The sequence below is a fragment of the Marmota marmota genome, unplaced genomic scaffold (genome assembly GCF_001458135.2).
Source record: "Marmota marmota marmota unplaced genomic scaffold, marMar, whole genome shotgun sequence".
Classification (NCBI taxonomy): domain Eukaryota; kingdom Metazoa; phylum Chordata; class Mammalia; order Rodentia; family Sciuridae; genus Marmota; species Marmota marmota.
The window spans coordinates 16,611,926-16,628,041 of NW_025999880.1; the positions used below are offsets into that span (position 1 = coordinate 16,611,926).

Here is a 16,116-nt window from a genome sequence, read left to right on the forward strand (position 1 = left end):
ATTATGAAATTTGCTTTGAACTTGTGTGTTGTGCTTCGTTGATGGTTTTGGAATTTTTTTTTTTTTTTTTTTTGTGGTGCTGGGGATTGAACCCAGGGCCTTGTGCGTGTGAGGGAAGCACTCTACCAGAAAATATTGATGTTACAGGAGTTGGGGGAATGAGCTATATCCCCAGCCCTCTTCTGTGTTTTAAATGAATTGACTTTAAGTGGGCAGGCAACATCCTATCAGCTACATGCCAAACTACTTTCTTCTGTTTTTTAATCTACACGTCCTATACATGTGTTTTTTGTTCTTGTGCTTCTAATTTGTTTCCTGATTTCAGATGGTAGAACTTGCCTTCTTGTCTCTGCTTTAATGAGAATCTAGTTCAGAACAAAGCCCCCCAGTCACCTCATCCTCTCTGATAATCTAAGGAGAATCCTCTGGTGAAGAGGACAATAAGACCTCTGACATAAAGCATAAAAATATAAAATAGGGCTGAGAATGTGGTTCAGTGGTCAAGTGCCCCTGAGTTCAATTCCTGGTACCCACCCCCCAAAGAAAATAAATAAAAAGAGCTGAGCATGTAGCTCCTACACCCTTCTCCAATGGATCCCCAATACTGCAAAAAGCAAAAGAGAAGGCCAATGGCTAGGCATAGTGGTGCATGCCTGTAATCCCAGCTACTTGGGAGTCTGAGGCAGAAGAATTGAAAGTTCAAAGCCAGGTATAGTGGCACACGCCTGCAGTCCCAGTGGCTTGAGAGGATGAGGCAGGAGGATCTTCAGTTTAGCCAGCCTCAGCAAAAGCAAGGCGCTAAGCAACTCAGTGAAACCCTGTATCTACATAAAATACAAAATAGGGCTGAGGATGTGGGTTAGTGGCCGAGTGCCTTTTAGTTCAATCCTCAGTAAATCCCCCCACCCCCCGCCCCCGAGAAGAAAGAAAGTTAGGGGCTGGGGATGTGGCTCAAGTGGTAGCACGCTCGTCTGGCATGCGTGCGGCCCGGGTTCGATCCTCAGCACCACATACCAACAAAGATGTTGTGTCTGCCAATAACTAAAAAAATAAATAAATAAATAAATATGTTTTAAAAAAAAAAAAAAGAAAGTTAAAGGCCAGGTGAGCCACTTAGGGAGACCCTGTCTCAAAATAAATTTTAAAAGGGGCTGAGGATGTTGCTCAGTGGTAGAATCCACTTAGGCTCAATCTCCAGTACCACAAAAGATAAAGAAAAGAAAAAAGGAAGAGACCAGTGACTAGCAAGGAATTAGGAAAGAATGGCAGAGACAAGTTTGGTTTGGAATTTGCCTTTGCTGATGATAAATTAAAATGAAAATAAAGTACAAGACTATTTATTGTACTTTGTTTAATTATATGTTCCAGAAAAATCTTACAAAATTAAAAACGTATTTTATACCTGAGTATATTTTTGATGTATGATATATAATTATATATAAACTAATATAAATACTTTAAAATGTATTTTTACATAAAGGTGAATTTTACTTATACTTCTAAGTATACTCTTTTCTAGCCTGTGCTTTCTGATTTAGGGAATTTTTTCTTTTTAGATGTGCATCATGTGAGATTAATATTATTTTATTTGTTTCATTTATGTGCTTTCAAAATGCAACCACAGAAGATATGCCCATTTGAAAATTAATCTTTTACTTTTTTCTTAATTCTAGATTCTTATTAATTCGCTTAAAAGAATTTTGTGGAGAATTTCTCAAGAAAAAACTTCATCTCTCAAATTGTGTGGCCATTCATAGTTTAGCGCACATGTATACCCTGAGTCAACTTGCTCTAAAAGCTGCTGATATGATACGGAGAAATTTCTACAAAGTCATTCAGGATGAAGAATTTTATACCTTACCTTTCCATCTCATTCGAGATTGGCTTTCAGACTTGGAAATTACGGTTGATTCTGAAGAGGTTCTCTTTGAAACAGTTTTGAAGTGGGTTCAGAGAAATGCTGAAGAGAGAGAGAGATACTTTGAAGAACTTTTTAAATTGCTCAGGTTGTCCCAGATGAAACCTACCTATCTTACTCGACATGTCAAACCAGAGAGGCTGGTGGCCAATAATGAAGTTTGTGTCAAGCTGGTGGCAGATGCAGTGGAGAGGCATGCTCTGAGAGCTGAGAACATACAATCTGGCACATTCCAGCATCCTACTTCTCATGTCTCATTATTACCTCGCTATGGGCAAAATATGGATGTGATCATGGTTATTGGAGGTGTGTCAGAAGGAGGTGATTATTTAAGTGAATGTGTGGGATATTTTGTTGATGAGGACAGATGGGTGAACCTGCCCCATATTCATAATCACCTTGATGGACATGCTGTGGCAGTAACAGAATCCTATGTGTATGTTGCGGGATCAATGGAACCAGGGTTTGCTAAAACTGTGGAAAGGTACAACCCAAATTTGAATACATGGGAGCATGTTTGTAGTCTGATGACAAGGAAGCATTCTTTTGGGCTAACAGAAGTTAAGGGGAAGCTGTATAGCATCGGTGGACATGGCAACTTTAGTCCTGGCTTTAAAGATGTGACTGTTTATAATCCTGAGCTTGATAAATGGCACAACTTGGAATCAGCACCAAAGATTCTTCGAGATGTCAAAGCGCTCGCCATCGAAGACCGATTTGTGTACATTGCTGCCCGCACTCCTGTGGACCGAGACACTGAGGATGGGTTGAAGGCTGTAATTACATGCTATGATACAGAGACTCGACAGTGGCAGGATGTGGAATCTTTGCCACTTATTGACAATTACTGCTTTTTCCAGATGTCTGTGGTCAATTCAAACTTTTATCAGACGGCATCATGCTGTCCCAAGAGTTATTCTTTAGAAAATGAAGAGGCAGTAAGAAAAATTGCCAGCCAAGTGTCTGATGAGATCCTTGAAAGCTTGCCTCCAGAAGTCCTAAGCATTGAAGGAGCAGCCATTTGTTATTACAAAGACGATGTCTTCATTATTGGAGGCTGGAAAAACAGTGATGATATTGACAAACAGTACCGGAAAGAAGCCTACCGATACTGTGCAGAGAGAAAAAGGTGGATGCTCCTTCCTCCCATGCCACAGCCTCGTTGTAGAGCCACTGCTTGTCACGTCAGGATCCCATACCGGTACTTGCATGGCACACAGAGATATCCTATGCCTCAAAATCTAATGTGGCAGAAGGACCGCATCAGACAGATGCAAGAAATACATCGGCATGCCCTGAACATGCGGCGGGTGCCAAGCTCCCAGATTGAATGCTAAATTCTCTAACACATGCAGCTTATAAACTGTTCTCCATGTTTAAACATGAAGCTGAAGATACCCAGACTGTTACTTGAAAAAGTATGTCGATAACTTATTTTCTACCTGGAATGATTATAACTCCATGTAAAGGAAGTATAGTTAAAAACTGAAGAATGGGAAACTGAATTCAGTACATGGTAATTTTTGTTAGTTTGTGATCTTTATCTGTCTTTAGTTTGTGTGTGTGTGTGTACAAGCTAAATAAGATCTTATTAAAGACAAGTGGAAAAAGCAGGTCTAATTATTTGGCTGTTTTTCTGCCAACAAGTTATAACTCCTTTGTCTTAAGGGATTTATGTTTTGCAAATGCTTTAAGTACCAATTTTGTTTGCACATTTCCTTTGATATTCCTTTTCGTTTTTTATAGAATGGTTGGTTTCAACAAGATCAGAATTTATGCATTAAGCCCTGGTCTGCAGGAGGCATGTGCAATAGTGAGACTGAAATTTAAAGGAAAAAAGCACAATATTTTAGCAAGATGATTTCAGAATGTTTGCATTGATATTTTTTGTATGTGTTTATCTAGAAGTGCTGTTTTGTTCATTTCTAGGTGATTGGCTCATGGTTGTTTTTGTTTTGTTTTTACTTCTTTAGCAGCTATTTATAGACTTCAAGCCTTCACCCTGAGATATGGTAGTTGGCAAAAAATTGAATCCAGAGGAAGTTACATATGTGAATTTGTTTAAGAAGAAAACTTTTTTTTTTTTTTTAGAAGAAGATGAAGAAGAAAAGTATTATAAGTGTAGACTGAGAAATCAAAAGAATTTAAAACTTTTTTTTCAGGAGTTGCAGGATTATTTGAGGATATGTTAATGAGTTTAATGCTTATGACAATCGATACTCAATGCCTTCAGTTTTAAGTTTTGCTCTAATGCATGTTATTTAGAATCTTCATTTCTTTCTAAAAGAAACTTTTCAAAATGGAAAGAAAGTAACAATTTGGAGAAATGTTGCTAAAGAGAAGCCTTATTATTTCTGGCCCTGATTGTTGTAATATTTTATGCAGTTGTCCTAGACTTGTATTGGAACTTTGCCTGAGCCTAGAATACCAAATTTGGGTGCATTAATCACTGCAACTTTCCTTTAATTTTGTGCATTATTCTGATTCTCTGACACTCCTGAGCTTTATAAATGAGTTAGCATTCGGGCTGATTCTTTCAGCACTCAGTTAACATAAAGGACTCCTATTTGGTGGTTTGCAGTGTGGATCCTGTATTTTCAGAAATGTCTTTACCTTTTTTAAAAATTCTGGAATACCATTTTAGAAGTCAAAGTCCAAGTGCAATGATTTTTTTCCTCCAGCCTTATAGTTAACCACCTATAGGTTGTTAGTGATCAAACTATCAAACCATCAAGAGAAAGGCACAACCAGAAACTTTGGCTCTCAAAGAACTTTCCTGAATTTTCTAAATTGTATTCCCACCTAGGATAAGTATTTTTAATAGATTGGAAATTGGTTTTTATTTATTTTTTTTTTTTAAAGAGAGAGTGAGAGAGATAGAGGTAGAGAGAGAGAGAATTTTTTTAATATTTATTTTTTAGTATTTGGCAGACACAACATCTTTGTTTATATGTGGTGCTGAGGATCGAACCCGGGCCGCACGCATGCCAGGCGAGCGCGCTACCGCTTGAGCCACATCCCCAGCCCTGGAAATTGGTTTTTAAACCATTTAATTTAAACTGGAGTAAGGATGGGAAACTGCAAGTCTGTTTCTTCCTAAGAATATATTATTATCCTACCACATTACTACATTTCTTTCAATTTCCATTTCTTCGTAGTTATTTTTTAGAAAGCCATTTGGGTTCTGAGAAGCACTAATTCTTGGTTGGGTGAGGTCTATGCAAGTAAGACAGAATCATCAAAGCTCAATGATTTATCTCTGATGGGCTCTGCTAGCAAATTTACTTTTCATGGTTATGTTGAAATAATTTAGTATCTCACTAGGATGCCAGTTTTTCTCCAAAAGAGTGTGAAATATTGTTTGGTTTTTTTTTTTTTTTTTATTTTGAGACAGGGTCTTGCTAAGTTGCTGAGGCTGGCTTAGAACTTGCTCCTGCCTCAGCCTCCCAAGCTGGGATTATAGGTGTAGGCTGCCCACACCCAACCTATTTTTGTTTTTTGATCTCATTTCCAAGTTGTTTACAGGGTCATTTTTTTTTTCAATGATGTGATAGAATGATAACTAGTAAGATTTAGGTATAATCTGGTTTTAATAACTTGATCAAAACTGTTATTTTTTAACTCAGCAGGCAGCCTAGGCCTTGACTGAAAGAAGGGGTAAGTCCTTCATTGCATGATGATGTGTGCAGGTTTCCCTGACTACTGAATTTCTAATTTTTATATTTTGAATTCACACTGACTTCACATAGTAACTTGTGTTTCTAAAATATCCTAACTCACTTGTTGATAAGGAAACAAACCAGATTTGCTTAAATCTGTTCAAGGCTGACATTCTGAAATTCTAAACTGGAAATAAGACTATTTGGAATGGTTCTAATATTATGATCAGGCCTCAAGTGGCTGTTTGGGAAAGAAGTTTTCCTTTTGATGAAACTTCAAAATGGTGTTTGGTAATTTAAGCAGTTTTTAAAAACACAGCTTAATAAAAAAAACAACAGCTCAATGAGTACTCATGCAAACCTTTGTTCTATTGCTTTTGTTTTTCTTTGGTGAAAGGGAGAGAGAGGAATTGATAATACCAAAAAAAAAGTAATAACTATACATAACTTTTGGTGAGGCTGCTTTCATCTTAGAATGGGGTATCCTTGAACTATAACCGTAACGTGGTTTTTAAAAAAAATCAGTACTATAAATTGAGAATGTCAGTCATGAGCTTAGTGTTTAATACATCTCACTTGGAGTTATTTGCATGATTAGTCTTGTGTATCTTGATAGTCAGCTTTGCTTTTGCTGTGCCAATTCAAAAATAACGTTTTTTCTAAGAGCTCTTAGAATTAATTGACATCAGATTTGTTTTGATCACCTGGTTTTGTATAGTATTTCTGGGACCAAGACATTTATATTAAAGCAACAACACTTGACCATTTTAACATAGAGCATAAGAAACAGTTATCTATAGAAGATTTGTGTGCTTTTGTGTTTTAACCCTTTCAGGCTGCTGGCTATGCAGTTTCTAGAGCACTCTCTTTCCTCACTTATCTCATGACTGGTGTAGCATGTGATATGTTTAAAATATTTCATTTTGTGCTTCATGATTGTCATATCAACACTATACTCTAGACAGGTGAGCTGAATTATACATTTATTTACTCGGTCTGATTCAAGCAAAACTAAAGGAATTTTTTTGGTACTTTCCTCAAACTGAGCTTAAATAAAAAGGATATATCAGCCACATTTCATGTCTTTGAAAATAAACAGTATCGTGAAACAAACACGCTGCCTACACTAGAAAAATAGGGTGCTTTAACTGTCGAATATTTGAGAAACTCCTCAGTCTCTCCTCCACCGTCAACCATTTTGACACAGCTTGTCACTCCAGTTTGTGACTTTCTTAAGAAGAGTCCATATTGTTGTTTGATGCTCACATTATAACATAGGTTCTGGTCACTGGACCAAAACCAAAACAGCTTATAGTTGAGTGCTACAATACAGTAACATAATAGTCATTTTGCTTTAAGGAATTTAATTAATCAAATTATTGCTCTTTATCATTGGCTCCTGTAGGGCTTTCCTCTTACTCTGTGACCATTCCTACAAATATTTTACACTTACACTAAAGCACATAAGCTAAAGCACTTGTTAGCTTATTCCTCCTACTTCATGCACTCGTGAAAAGCAGTGCTTGCTAGGTGTTTGAAGATATTACAATCCATGTGCTAGGGCTCATTGAATTATTTGTAAAATTGATATTTAGTTGTTAACAACTTTTTGGGCTAGCAGTATCCAGGCCCCTATGCAAGGTATAATCTTGACTGTCTCCCTTCAAGTCAGAGGAGATGTAGTATTTAGAAGATTTGAGACATTACGTTTTAAAATAACTTGTCTTATGTTACTGAAGCTATCTTGCTCTGTGTTAAAGCTACTAATTGTCTCAATGTTAAGTTTTCAATAAACATATTTCTTTAGAGCTGGTTTGCACTGTGTGATTTTTTTAGTTGTGTACTGGTGAAGTTAATTACATTCTTCCCCTACTCCCTCATTTATCCAACCCTTGCTTTCCTTAAGTTGAACATTTTCCAGTACTCTTACAAGTTTAAAGACTGCATTTATTTAAAAAAAGAATTAATTCTTATTGCTTAGACTTTTTATTAGCTAAATGAAGAGGCTCATACAGGTAGGGTACTTGTCGAAGCGGAATACTTTACTTCATCTCGCAGTGCTAATCCTGTGAAGTTGTCCCGTCTAGCTGCATATTCCCCAACATTGGCCAGCCCCGGTACCACACAGCAGCTCAGAGCACTGCGGTATATACTCATGTCATGAGCATCATACCACTCGTCGGTCTTTTCATCATAGCACTCAACATTAAAGGTGGTGGTAAAGCCATTAAAGCCACCTACCACAAACAAGAGGTCATCCACTACTTCGATGCCAAAATTGCTACGTGGATTAAACATAGTGGGGATCGTACGCCAAGTATTAGCCACTGGGCTGTAGGCTTCTGCACTTCTAAGTCGATTAGCTCCATCAAAACCACCTACCTGTGGATTGCAAAAGAAACATGGTTGGCTGGTAACCATTGCTTCTGTTCACTGAGGAAACCCTCTTGGGACTTCAGGGCCTGGTGGATACACCTGTAATCCCAGTGACTTGGGAGCCTGAGGCAGGAGGATCACAAGTTCAAAGCCAGCCTCAGCAATTTAGTGAGACCCTAAGCAACTTAGTGAGATCTTGTCTCTAAAAATATAAAAGGGCTGGAGGTATAGTGGTAAAGAGCCCCTGGGTTCAATCCCTGGTACCAAAACAAACAAAAAAAACGAAGCCCTCTCTTGGGGAGAACCAGTGATCTCATGCCTCCCTCTTCAAATGCTTACCAAAGGTACACTAAACCTGTTTGCTAACAAAATCTATTTTTCTTGTACAAGACAAACTTACCGCATATACGTGTTCCCCATAAGCAATTACACCTATTCCACTCCTCCTGCTTCTCATGGGTGCTATGACTGTCCACTGATTACTCTCAGTGTTGTACACTTCTGCTGTAAACAGGCATTCATTTCCATTAAACCCACCACATATGTAGACCTGCATGAAGAGAGTTGAGAGTCTGTTAAAATTGCTCTTGGGAATAGAAAGAATCAGCGTGTGGCAGGGGATATGTAATGCCAGTCTGTATGATCAATTTTTCTACATATGCATGCGTTGCTTTTTCTTTTTTTTTTTGGATTGGAGGTGGAAGTGAGTTTCATCCACAGCCCGTTTTATTTTGAGACAGGGTGTTGCTAAGTTGCCAAGGCTGGCCCTCAAACTTGCAATCCTTCTACCTTGGCCTCCCAAGCAGCTGGAATCACAGGTTGCAGCTGCTGCATCATGGGTTGTTTTTTTGTGTGTGTTTTTGGTTGGTTATTGTTTAGTTTTTTAATTGGGGATTGAACTCAGGAGCTCTTTACAACTCAGCTATATCCCAGCCTTTACTTATTTCTTATTTTGAGACAGGATCTCAGTAAATTGCTGGGCATGAAATTCTGATTTTCCTGTCTCGCCTCCTGAGTCCCATGCTGGAATTCTAAGCATATGCCACCACACCTGGCCATGCATTGCTTTTTGATACATAAAAGTTACAAATGATCAATCATTTGAGGAGAAAATTCAGTCAGCTCTCTGTATACTTGGGTTCCACATCCATGGATGCAACTAACCAAGGATTGAAAATACTGGGGGGAAAAATTGTGTCTATAATGAAAATACACAGACTGTTTTCTTATAATTAATTCCTAAACAATACAGCATAACAACTACTTGCATAACATTTAAATGGTATTAGGTATTATAAGTTAAAGTATGTGGAAGGGCCTGGCATGGTGGCTCACACTGTAATCCCAGCAGCTCAGGAGGCTGGGGCAAGAGGATTGTAAATTCAAGGTCAGCTTCAGCAACTTGCCCTAAGCAACCTAGTAAGATCCTGTCTCAAAAAGGGCTGGGGATGTGGCTCAGTGATTGGGCACCACAGGTTCAATCCTCAGTACCATAAAAGCAGTGGTAGCGTGCCTGTAATCCCAGTGTCTGGGAGGCTGAGACTGGAGGATCTCAAGTTCAAAGCCAGCCTCAGAAACGGCAAGGCACTAAGCAACTCAGTGAGATCCTGTCTCTAAATAAGACACAAAACAGGGCTGGGGATGTGGCTCAGTGGTCAAATCCCCCTGAGTTCAATCCCCAGTACCTCCCCCCCGCAACAAAAAAAATGTATGTGGAAGGAGTTGGGCATGGTCGAACACACCTGCAATCCTAGTGGCTCGGGAGGCTGAGGCAGGAAGATTGCCAAGTTCAAGGCTGGCCTCAGCAACATTAGTGAGACACTGTTGCAAAATAAAAATTAAAAAGGGCTGGGGGGGGGCTGGGTTGTAGTTCAGTGGTAGAGCACTTGCTTCCCATGTGTGAGGCACTGGGTTCAATCCTCAGTACCATATAAAAATAAGTCTAAAAAAAAAATAAAGATATTGTGTCTATCTACAACCAAAAAAATATTTAAAAGAAAGAGGGGTGGCTGGGGACGTAGCTCCGTGGGGAAGCACCTCTGGGTTCAATCCCAAATACCAAAAGTTAAAAAAAAAAAAAGTATGTGGAAGGACAGAAGATACGCAAGTACCATGGCACTTTAGATACGGGACTTGAACATTCATGGATTTTAGTATCCACAGGAGGTCCCAGTCCCTGAGGAAACCAAAAGATAACTGTACTGCACAGTGAGTCCTGCCACTTTGTTTCCCATCCTCCCCACCACGGGAAGAACAGCAGCACTTCCTGGGCTTGTTCCCGTTTCGGGCCTCCCCTCCCACCCTGGTTCTTTACCTTCCCATAGAGTGTTGTGGCGCTAGCATCGCTCCTTTGTTCATGCATGGGGGCGATGAGTGTCCATTGATTGGTCTCTGGCTCATAACGCTCAGCAGTATTGAGACGCACGTAGCCGTCGAATCCTCCCATGGCGTATATAAAATTGCTGAGGACTGTCACGCTGACATAGCAACGTCTGGAGTGCATCGGGGCCACTTGGTGCCAAGTTTTCTTAACTGGATCAAAACGCTTTACACTATTGAAGTAGTCTACACTATCGAACCCCCCAATGATATAAACGTAGCCTTTCAAATAGGCTGCCCCATGATAGGCACGAGGACTCTCTTCCTGGCAAGTGACATTCACCCATCTGTCTGCCCGAGCATCATATGCCTCAATGGCATTGGTGGGGCTCCCACCACTCCAGCCACCAATTGCAAATAGGATGGCATAGGGCAGGCGGGGCCTGGTGAGTGGGTTGGTGAAGTCAGAATTGGAGGGTCCGTTCATGTTTAGATCATACATGGCCTTCAGGGCATTAATGATGACTGGCTTGCATTCCTCACTGTCTTTGACATAGTCATTCATCTTAACATTGTTCATGAAGTACTCAGCATGCATTAGGGCCAGGCGAACCTAAGAAGGAAACAGAGAGAGTCATTCAGATGAGGTGAGGGTGCCTGGAAATCCTATATACTTAAGATCTCTTTTACAGGCACTGCTGCAGTTATTTTGGATTGTTTTTAGATGAATAACTCAGTTTAAATATTTGCTTTTGGGAGGAGGCATACATTTGGATGCTGAGAATGAATTAGATGGAAGGTAACTGAAGGAGTCAGAACAGGACTATCAGAGCAGAAGAAGCTATGGTGATTGTTTAGAAATTGAATATCTCTATCTCCATATGTAAAATAACACTAATCAACACCAACTGGCGGGCTGGGGATGTGGCTCAAGCGGTAGCACGCTCGCCTGGCATGCGTGCGGCCCAGGTTAGATCCTCAGCACCACATACAAACAAAGATGTTGTGTCCGCCAAAAACTAAAAAATAAATATTAAAAAAAAAAAAAAAAAAACACACCAACTGGCTACAGCTGTGTGCACTACTCATGATTTGGTTTCTAGTCCAACTTTTACCTTGGGTTTGTGGAACTCATCAAATGGAAGAGGATGAAAGATGGCCCATTAGAATTCCTTGAAGGGACTCTCCTTCCCTGTCTACCAAGGAGAATTTTGGCCAAAGAACATAAGGGGTAGAAGGAACTAGCAATGTCAAAGAAAATTGCAAAATTCCAGACAATAGTAGGGATGCCTTCTATTTAGTGCATGTAAATAGAGCCCTGGATCTGTCACACATAAGAATGTGGTTCTTAGGGACAATTCCTCTGGGATAAATCAATCAGGAGCGAGCAATTAGCATTCACAAAGAATAACTAAACTTGACCTTAGGAAGTAAAACTGAAATGTGCTGCTTCCTATTTTGGGGGTCATGGGAAATCCACTTTAAAATGGCCTCAAATACAGCATCTTCCTGTTTGACGTTGAGCTCATCTTTCTCAATGATATCCTTAAGTTCAGTGACCGAGAGCTCTAGAAACTCTGCTGAGACTTTCACCATCTCCTCGAAGTTGTGCAGTATGAACATGTAGGCCTTCTGCCTCAGCTCAGGGCAATAGTAGTAGTCCGTGAACTTGCAGATGCCGATACAATTATCCAGACACAGCTCCGACTTGAGGAACTCACAGCAACCCCTAACAATACCCATGATGTTAAATTGGTCTGCAGCAGCCAGCAGCTTCTCCACGTTGTCTGGGGTGATAGGCACGGTCCGGGTGTATGCATATTCAATAATTAGCTTCATCATATCAGGGGAAATGCCAGGAATGTTGTATACCTTCTTCTCAGTGTTGTTCCAGCCACTTGTAAACAAAGCTCTGGAAAAAAAAAAGAAACTAGCAGTCACAGAATATATGTCTCCCATCTCCCCTTTTCTGTGGTGCTGGGGATTGAACCCAGGGAATTGTGCATGCAAGGTCAGCATTTTACCAACGGAGCTACATTCCCAGCCCCTTTTCTTCTTGAGTTTGGACATTTTCTAAATAGTGCACCGTATGATGGAAGCGGATTGGCCTGAGAAGGTGGGACAAATACAAGTGCTTACAAGTGCTTTATGCAGTAGTCAAGGAGAGAAACTTTCCAGGAACTGACTTTGGTCCCACTCTCCTTATCCTCATGATAACTTGGTCTTTTTTTTTTTTTTTTTTCCCAGTTTATGGATGGAGAATCTGAAATCTAGAATGGGAGGGAGACCAGGCTCTCTTCTTCTGTCTTAACCCATTGCACACCAAATTCAAATTTTTTTTTTTTTTTTGGTACCAGGCATGCTGGTAACAGGGGAAGGAATGCTTAACCACTGAGCCACATTCCAGCCCTTTTATCTATCTATCTATCTATCTGTTATTTTGAGGTGGGGTCCCACGGAGTTGCTCAGGCTGGCTTTGAACTTGGGATCCTCCTGCCTCAGCCTCCTGAGCCACGGGGATTACAGGAGTACATCACCATACCCAGCCCAAATTCTATCTGGCTTAAGGAAATTACACTTGAGCAATAAATACCCTCTTGAATAAGTACCATTCAACAGCATATACCCAGAATCTGATCACTCTTTGCCTCTTATTGCTACCTGGTTGGTCCAAGCCATCGCCATCTTTTACCCAGACTATCTAGAATAACCTATTTGATATTTCTTCTGCCCTTGACCCTCCAGCATTATAGTCTCAGCCCAGCAGCCACAGTGATCCTTAGAAGAGTTTATGTCGCTCTTCCATTCAAAACTTTCCGCTGACTTCCCTTCTTACTTAGAGTGAAACGCAAAGTACTTACACACTTATCCCTCTGAGATCTGAACCACTCTGCCCCATTTCTCCCACTTTTCCCCACTCTGTTCCAACCCTGTCCACCTCCCTGCTGTTCTTGGAGCATCAGGGGTAATTCTCCTTTCCTACTGCTATTCCCTATGCCTGGTAGAGTCCCCATATCTCCATCTTTCTCTCTCCCTCATCCCCTTGAAGCCTTTACCAACATTACCTTGTCAGCAAGGCCTTCTCTGACAATCCTATCTAAAATTGCAATCCAGAGTCCCCATCTTCCTTCTTTTTTCCCCTAGCACTTATAATTGGACATGTGTTTTACTCATTCCAATGCCTATTTCCCCAACTAGATAGTAAGGTTCATGAAAACAGGAATGTTTTTTATTCATGTTTTTCTTTCCAGTATCCATAATAGCACAAAATAGTTACTCAATAAATATTGAATAAAATGACCACTATCCTACAATTATGTATTGGACTCCTACTACGTAACTAGGTACTTTTTACCTAGAACAAGATAGAATTCTTGCTCTAATATATTTTGTTCCTTTTTTTCTAAGCAGTTTAGTGGAGTATCGGCTTAGAGATAGAATTCTTTTATTCTCCCCTATAGTATTGGGGTTTAAGCAAGGGATGCTCTGACATATCCAATCTTTTTTTATTTTTTATGTTGATACAGGGTCTCACTAAGTTGCCCAGGCTGTCCCTAGTGATCCTCCTGCCTTAGCCTCCAGAGTAGCTGCTCTGGAGTAGCTGCACCTGGAGAGATCAAATTCTGCAAACACAGGCTTTGTGCCAAATCCATCCACCTCTTGTTTTTGTCCTGCCCACAAGTTAAGGGTTTTTGCTGTGGTTGTTGTTTTTGCATTTTTAAATGGTCAGTAGGAAAAAACCAAAAGAATGTTTGTGACACCTGAAAATTAAAACATTAGTGTCCATAAATAATTTTGTTGGGGTGCAGCCACGCCCCTTCATTTAGAGCTGTCTGTGGCTGCTTGCACAATGTAAATGCTGGGCCAAATAGTTGCAACAGATACTCCACGGCTTACAGAGCTTCAATATTTCATATCTGGTCTTTCTGGGGCCCTGCTGTAGGGTTTAAGTGAGTGAGAATATTCAGCAACAGGTGGAACACATTTATCATTTCTTCACTGGAGCAGATTACTCAGAAATTTTCAGGTCATGGCCAGGCACAGTGGCACATGAGTGTAACCCCAATGGCTCAAGAGGCTGAGCGAGGCAGGAGGATTACAAGTTCAAAGCCAGCCTCAGCAAACTAGTGAAGCCCTATGCAACTAAAAGCGACCCTGTCTCGATGGAAAAAAAAAAAAAATTAAAAGGGCTGGGGATGTGGCTTAGTGGTTAAATGGTGAAATGTCTAGAGTCTATTCCGAGTAAAAAAAGAAAGAAATTTTCAGGGTCATGAACAAAATAGCTCGTCTACTTCCTGGGTTACAATGACTCTAGTCAAAACTCCCTTTTTCTTCTGATAAATATTTCCTAGGTACTTTCTCTTCATCCTCCTTCCCATCCCCTCCATTTTTTTGCCTGGTACCAGGGATTGGAAACAAGAGCATTTACCATTGAGTTGCATCCCAAACTTTTTTTTTTTTGAGACTGGGTCTTGCAGTCAGGCATGATGGTCCATGCCTATAATTCCAGTGACTCAGAAGGCTGAGGCAGGAGGAGGATTGCAAGTTTGAGGCCAGTCTCATCAATTTAGCGAGACCAGGTCTCAAAAAATAAAAAGGACTCTGGATGTAGCTCAGAAATAAAGTGCCCTGGGTTTGATCCTCAGTACCAAGAGGAAAAAAAGAAGAAGAAAAAGAGAGGGTCTTGATAAATTTCCCAGGCTGGCCTCAAACTTGAGATCCCCTTCTTCAGCCTCCTGAGTCACTGGGATTGTAGGCATGCATGACTCTGCCTAACACCTGCTCCATCCTTGTTTATTTAACCCTGGGTTTTCTTTTTCTTTTTTGTTTATGTATTTATTTTTTGTACTACTGGGGATTGGATCCAGGACCTGGCCCATGCTAAGCAAGCACTCTACCACTGAGTTACATCTCTAACCCTTTAAAAATTTTTCTGAGATAGTGACTCCCTAAGTTGCTGAGGCTGGCCTTGAATTTGCAATCCTCCTGCCTCAGCCTCCCGAGTTGTTGGAATTACAAGCATGTGCCACTGCACCTGGCTTAACACCCTATTTTAAATGGTCCGTACTGGGACAGGGACAAAAGGTTCACCTGGAGTAGCATTGCCACCTGAATCTAAGTAGGAAATCCAGTATGGGAGTCTAACTAAAGGTTAATTTGGGTGAGAATCAAGGAAGAAATCACATGGTCCACCAGAAGTTGGTTGACCTCAAGATGAAAATCAGAGAAAAGAGGCTTTGGGCCTAAGTTGTATCTCTGCTGCAGACAGGAACCAAGCTAGAGGAGCCCAGAGCTCTGACATCCCTAAATTTCAGAGATGGTGAATGGAGAACCGCAAAAGGCCTCAAGAGGAGCCCAATTTCCCCCTTCTTAGTTCAGCACCCTGTTAATACCTAAAATAGGAACTGCAGCTACAGAGGATGTTCTTGTGGGCATTGAACTCAGAGCCATTGACCTTGATGACCACGTCGCAGAGCTTGCCCTCTAGCCGAAGTTCATTGAAGATCTCACAGGTCATCGCGCTCATCTTCCTCTCCATGTGAGGCTGGTGGAACCAAGTGGAGGCCGCCGTGCTCTCCATCTCCATGGCACCCTGGGACCAGCGGAGAGAGGCTGCTCTCCTGGGGTGTCCGGGAGGGTTGTGGGGGGCCCCTTTAGCCAGCTGTCGCTCCTTTTCCCTACTACATCTTTCATATAGGGCCCATCAGGCAGCACAAGTTCCAGAATCCTGGGCCCGCAGTGAGATCACTCTCAGGATTGTGCTCTCAGGTTCTGGAACTCCCTCCTGTCCCTGCCCCTTCCTTCCTCCCTGCCCCCCCACACCTCATAGACAGATGACCTTGA

At 40.9% G+C, this 16,116-nt stretch overlaps 2 protein-coding genes across 2 annotated transcripts in view; one reads left to right on the plus strand and one right to left on the minus strand.

Annotated features, from left to right (window-relative positions):
• The window catches only part of Klhl11 (kelch like family member 11), an 8,205-nt gene extending 3,564 nt beyond the window's left edge, over positions 1 to 4,641 (plus strand). The window contains exon 2 of the mRNA XM_015495715.2: positions 1,674 to 4,641. Within this exon, the coding sequence (XP_015351201.1) occupies positions 1,674 to 3,255 (1,582 nt within the window). The 3' untranslated portion in view covers positions 3,256 to 4,641. The remainder of the gene's footprint in view (positions 1 to 1,673) is intronic.
• Positions 4,642 to 7,561: 2,920 nt separating this feature from the next.
• Positions 7,562 to 16,116, minus strand: Klhl10 (kelch like family member 10). Its single transcript, XM_015495885.2, has 5 exons — positions 15,666 to 16,116; positions 11,695 to 12,184; positions 10,268 to 10,885; positions 8,354 to 8,503; positions 7,562 to 7,959 (listed from the first exon to the last, which is right to left on the minus strand). The coding sequence occupies exons 1-5, from the start codon at positions 15,857 to 15,859 to the stop codon at positions 7,585 to 7,587; spliced, it is 1,827 nt and encodes a 608-aa protein (XP_015351371.1). The 5' UTR covers positions 15,860 to 16,116; the 3' UTR covers positions 7,562 to 7,584.

Bases quoted from the DNA above. Each gene is read 5' to 3' on its own strand.
- Klhl10 (XM_015495885.2), bottom strand. From the start codon at position 15,859: ATGGAGATGGAGAGCACGGCGGCCTCCACTTGGTTCCACCAGCCTCAC. The intron at 12,185-15,665 runs GTATTAACAGGG...TTTTTTTTCCAG, and splicing joins AGCTGCAGTTCCTATTTTAG to AGCTTTGTTTACAAGTGGCT. The intron at 10,886-11,694 runs GTCAAGTTTAGT...TTTCCTTCTTAG, and splicing joins TTTCAGTTTTACTTCCTAAG to GTTCGCCTGGCCCTAATGCA.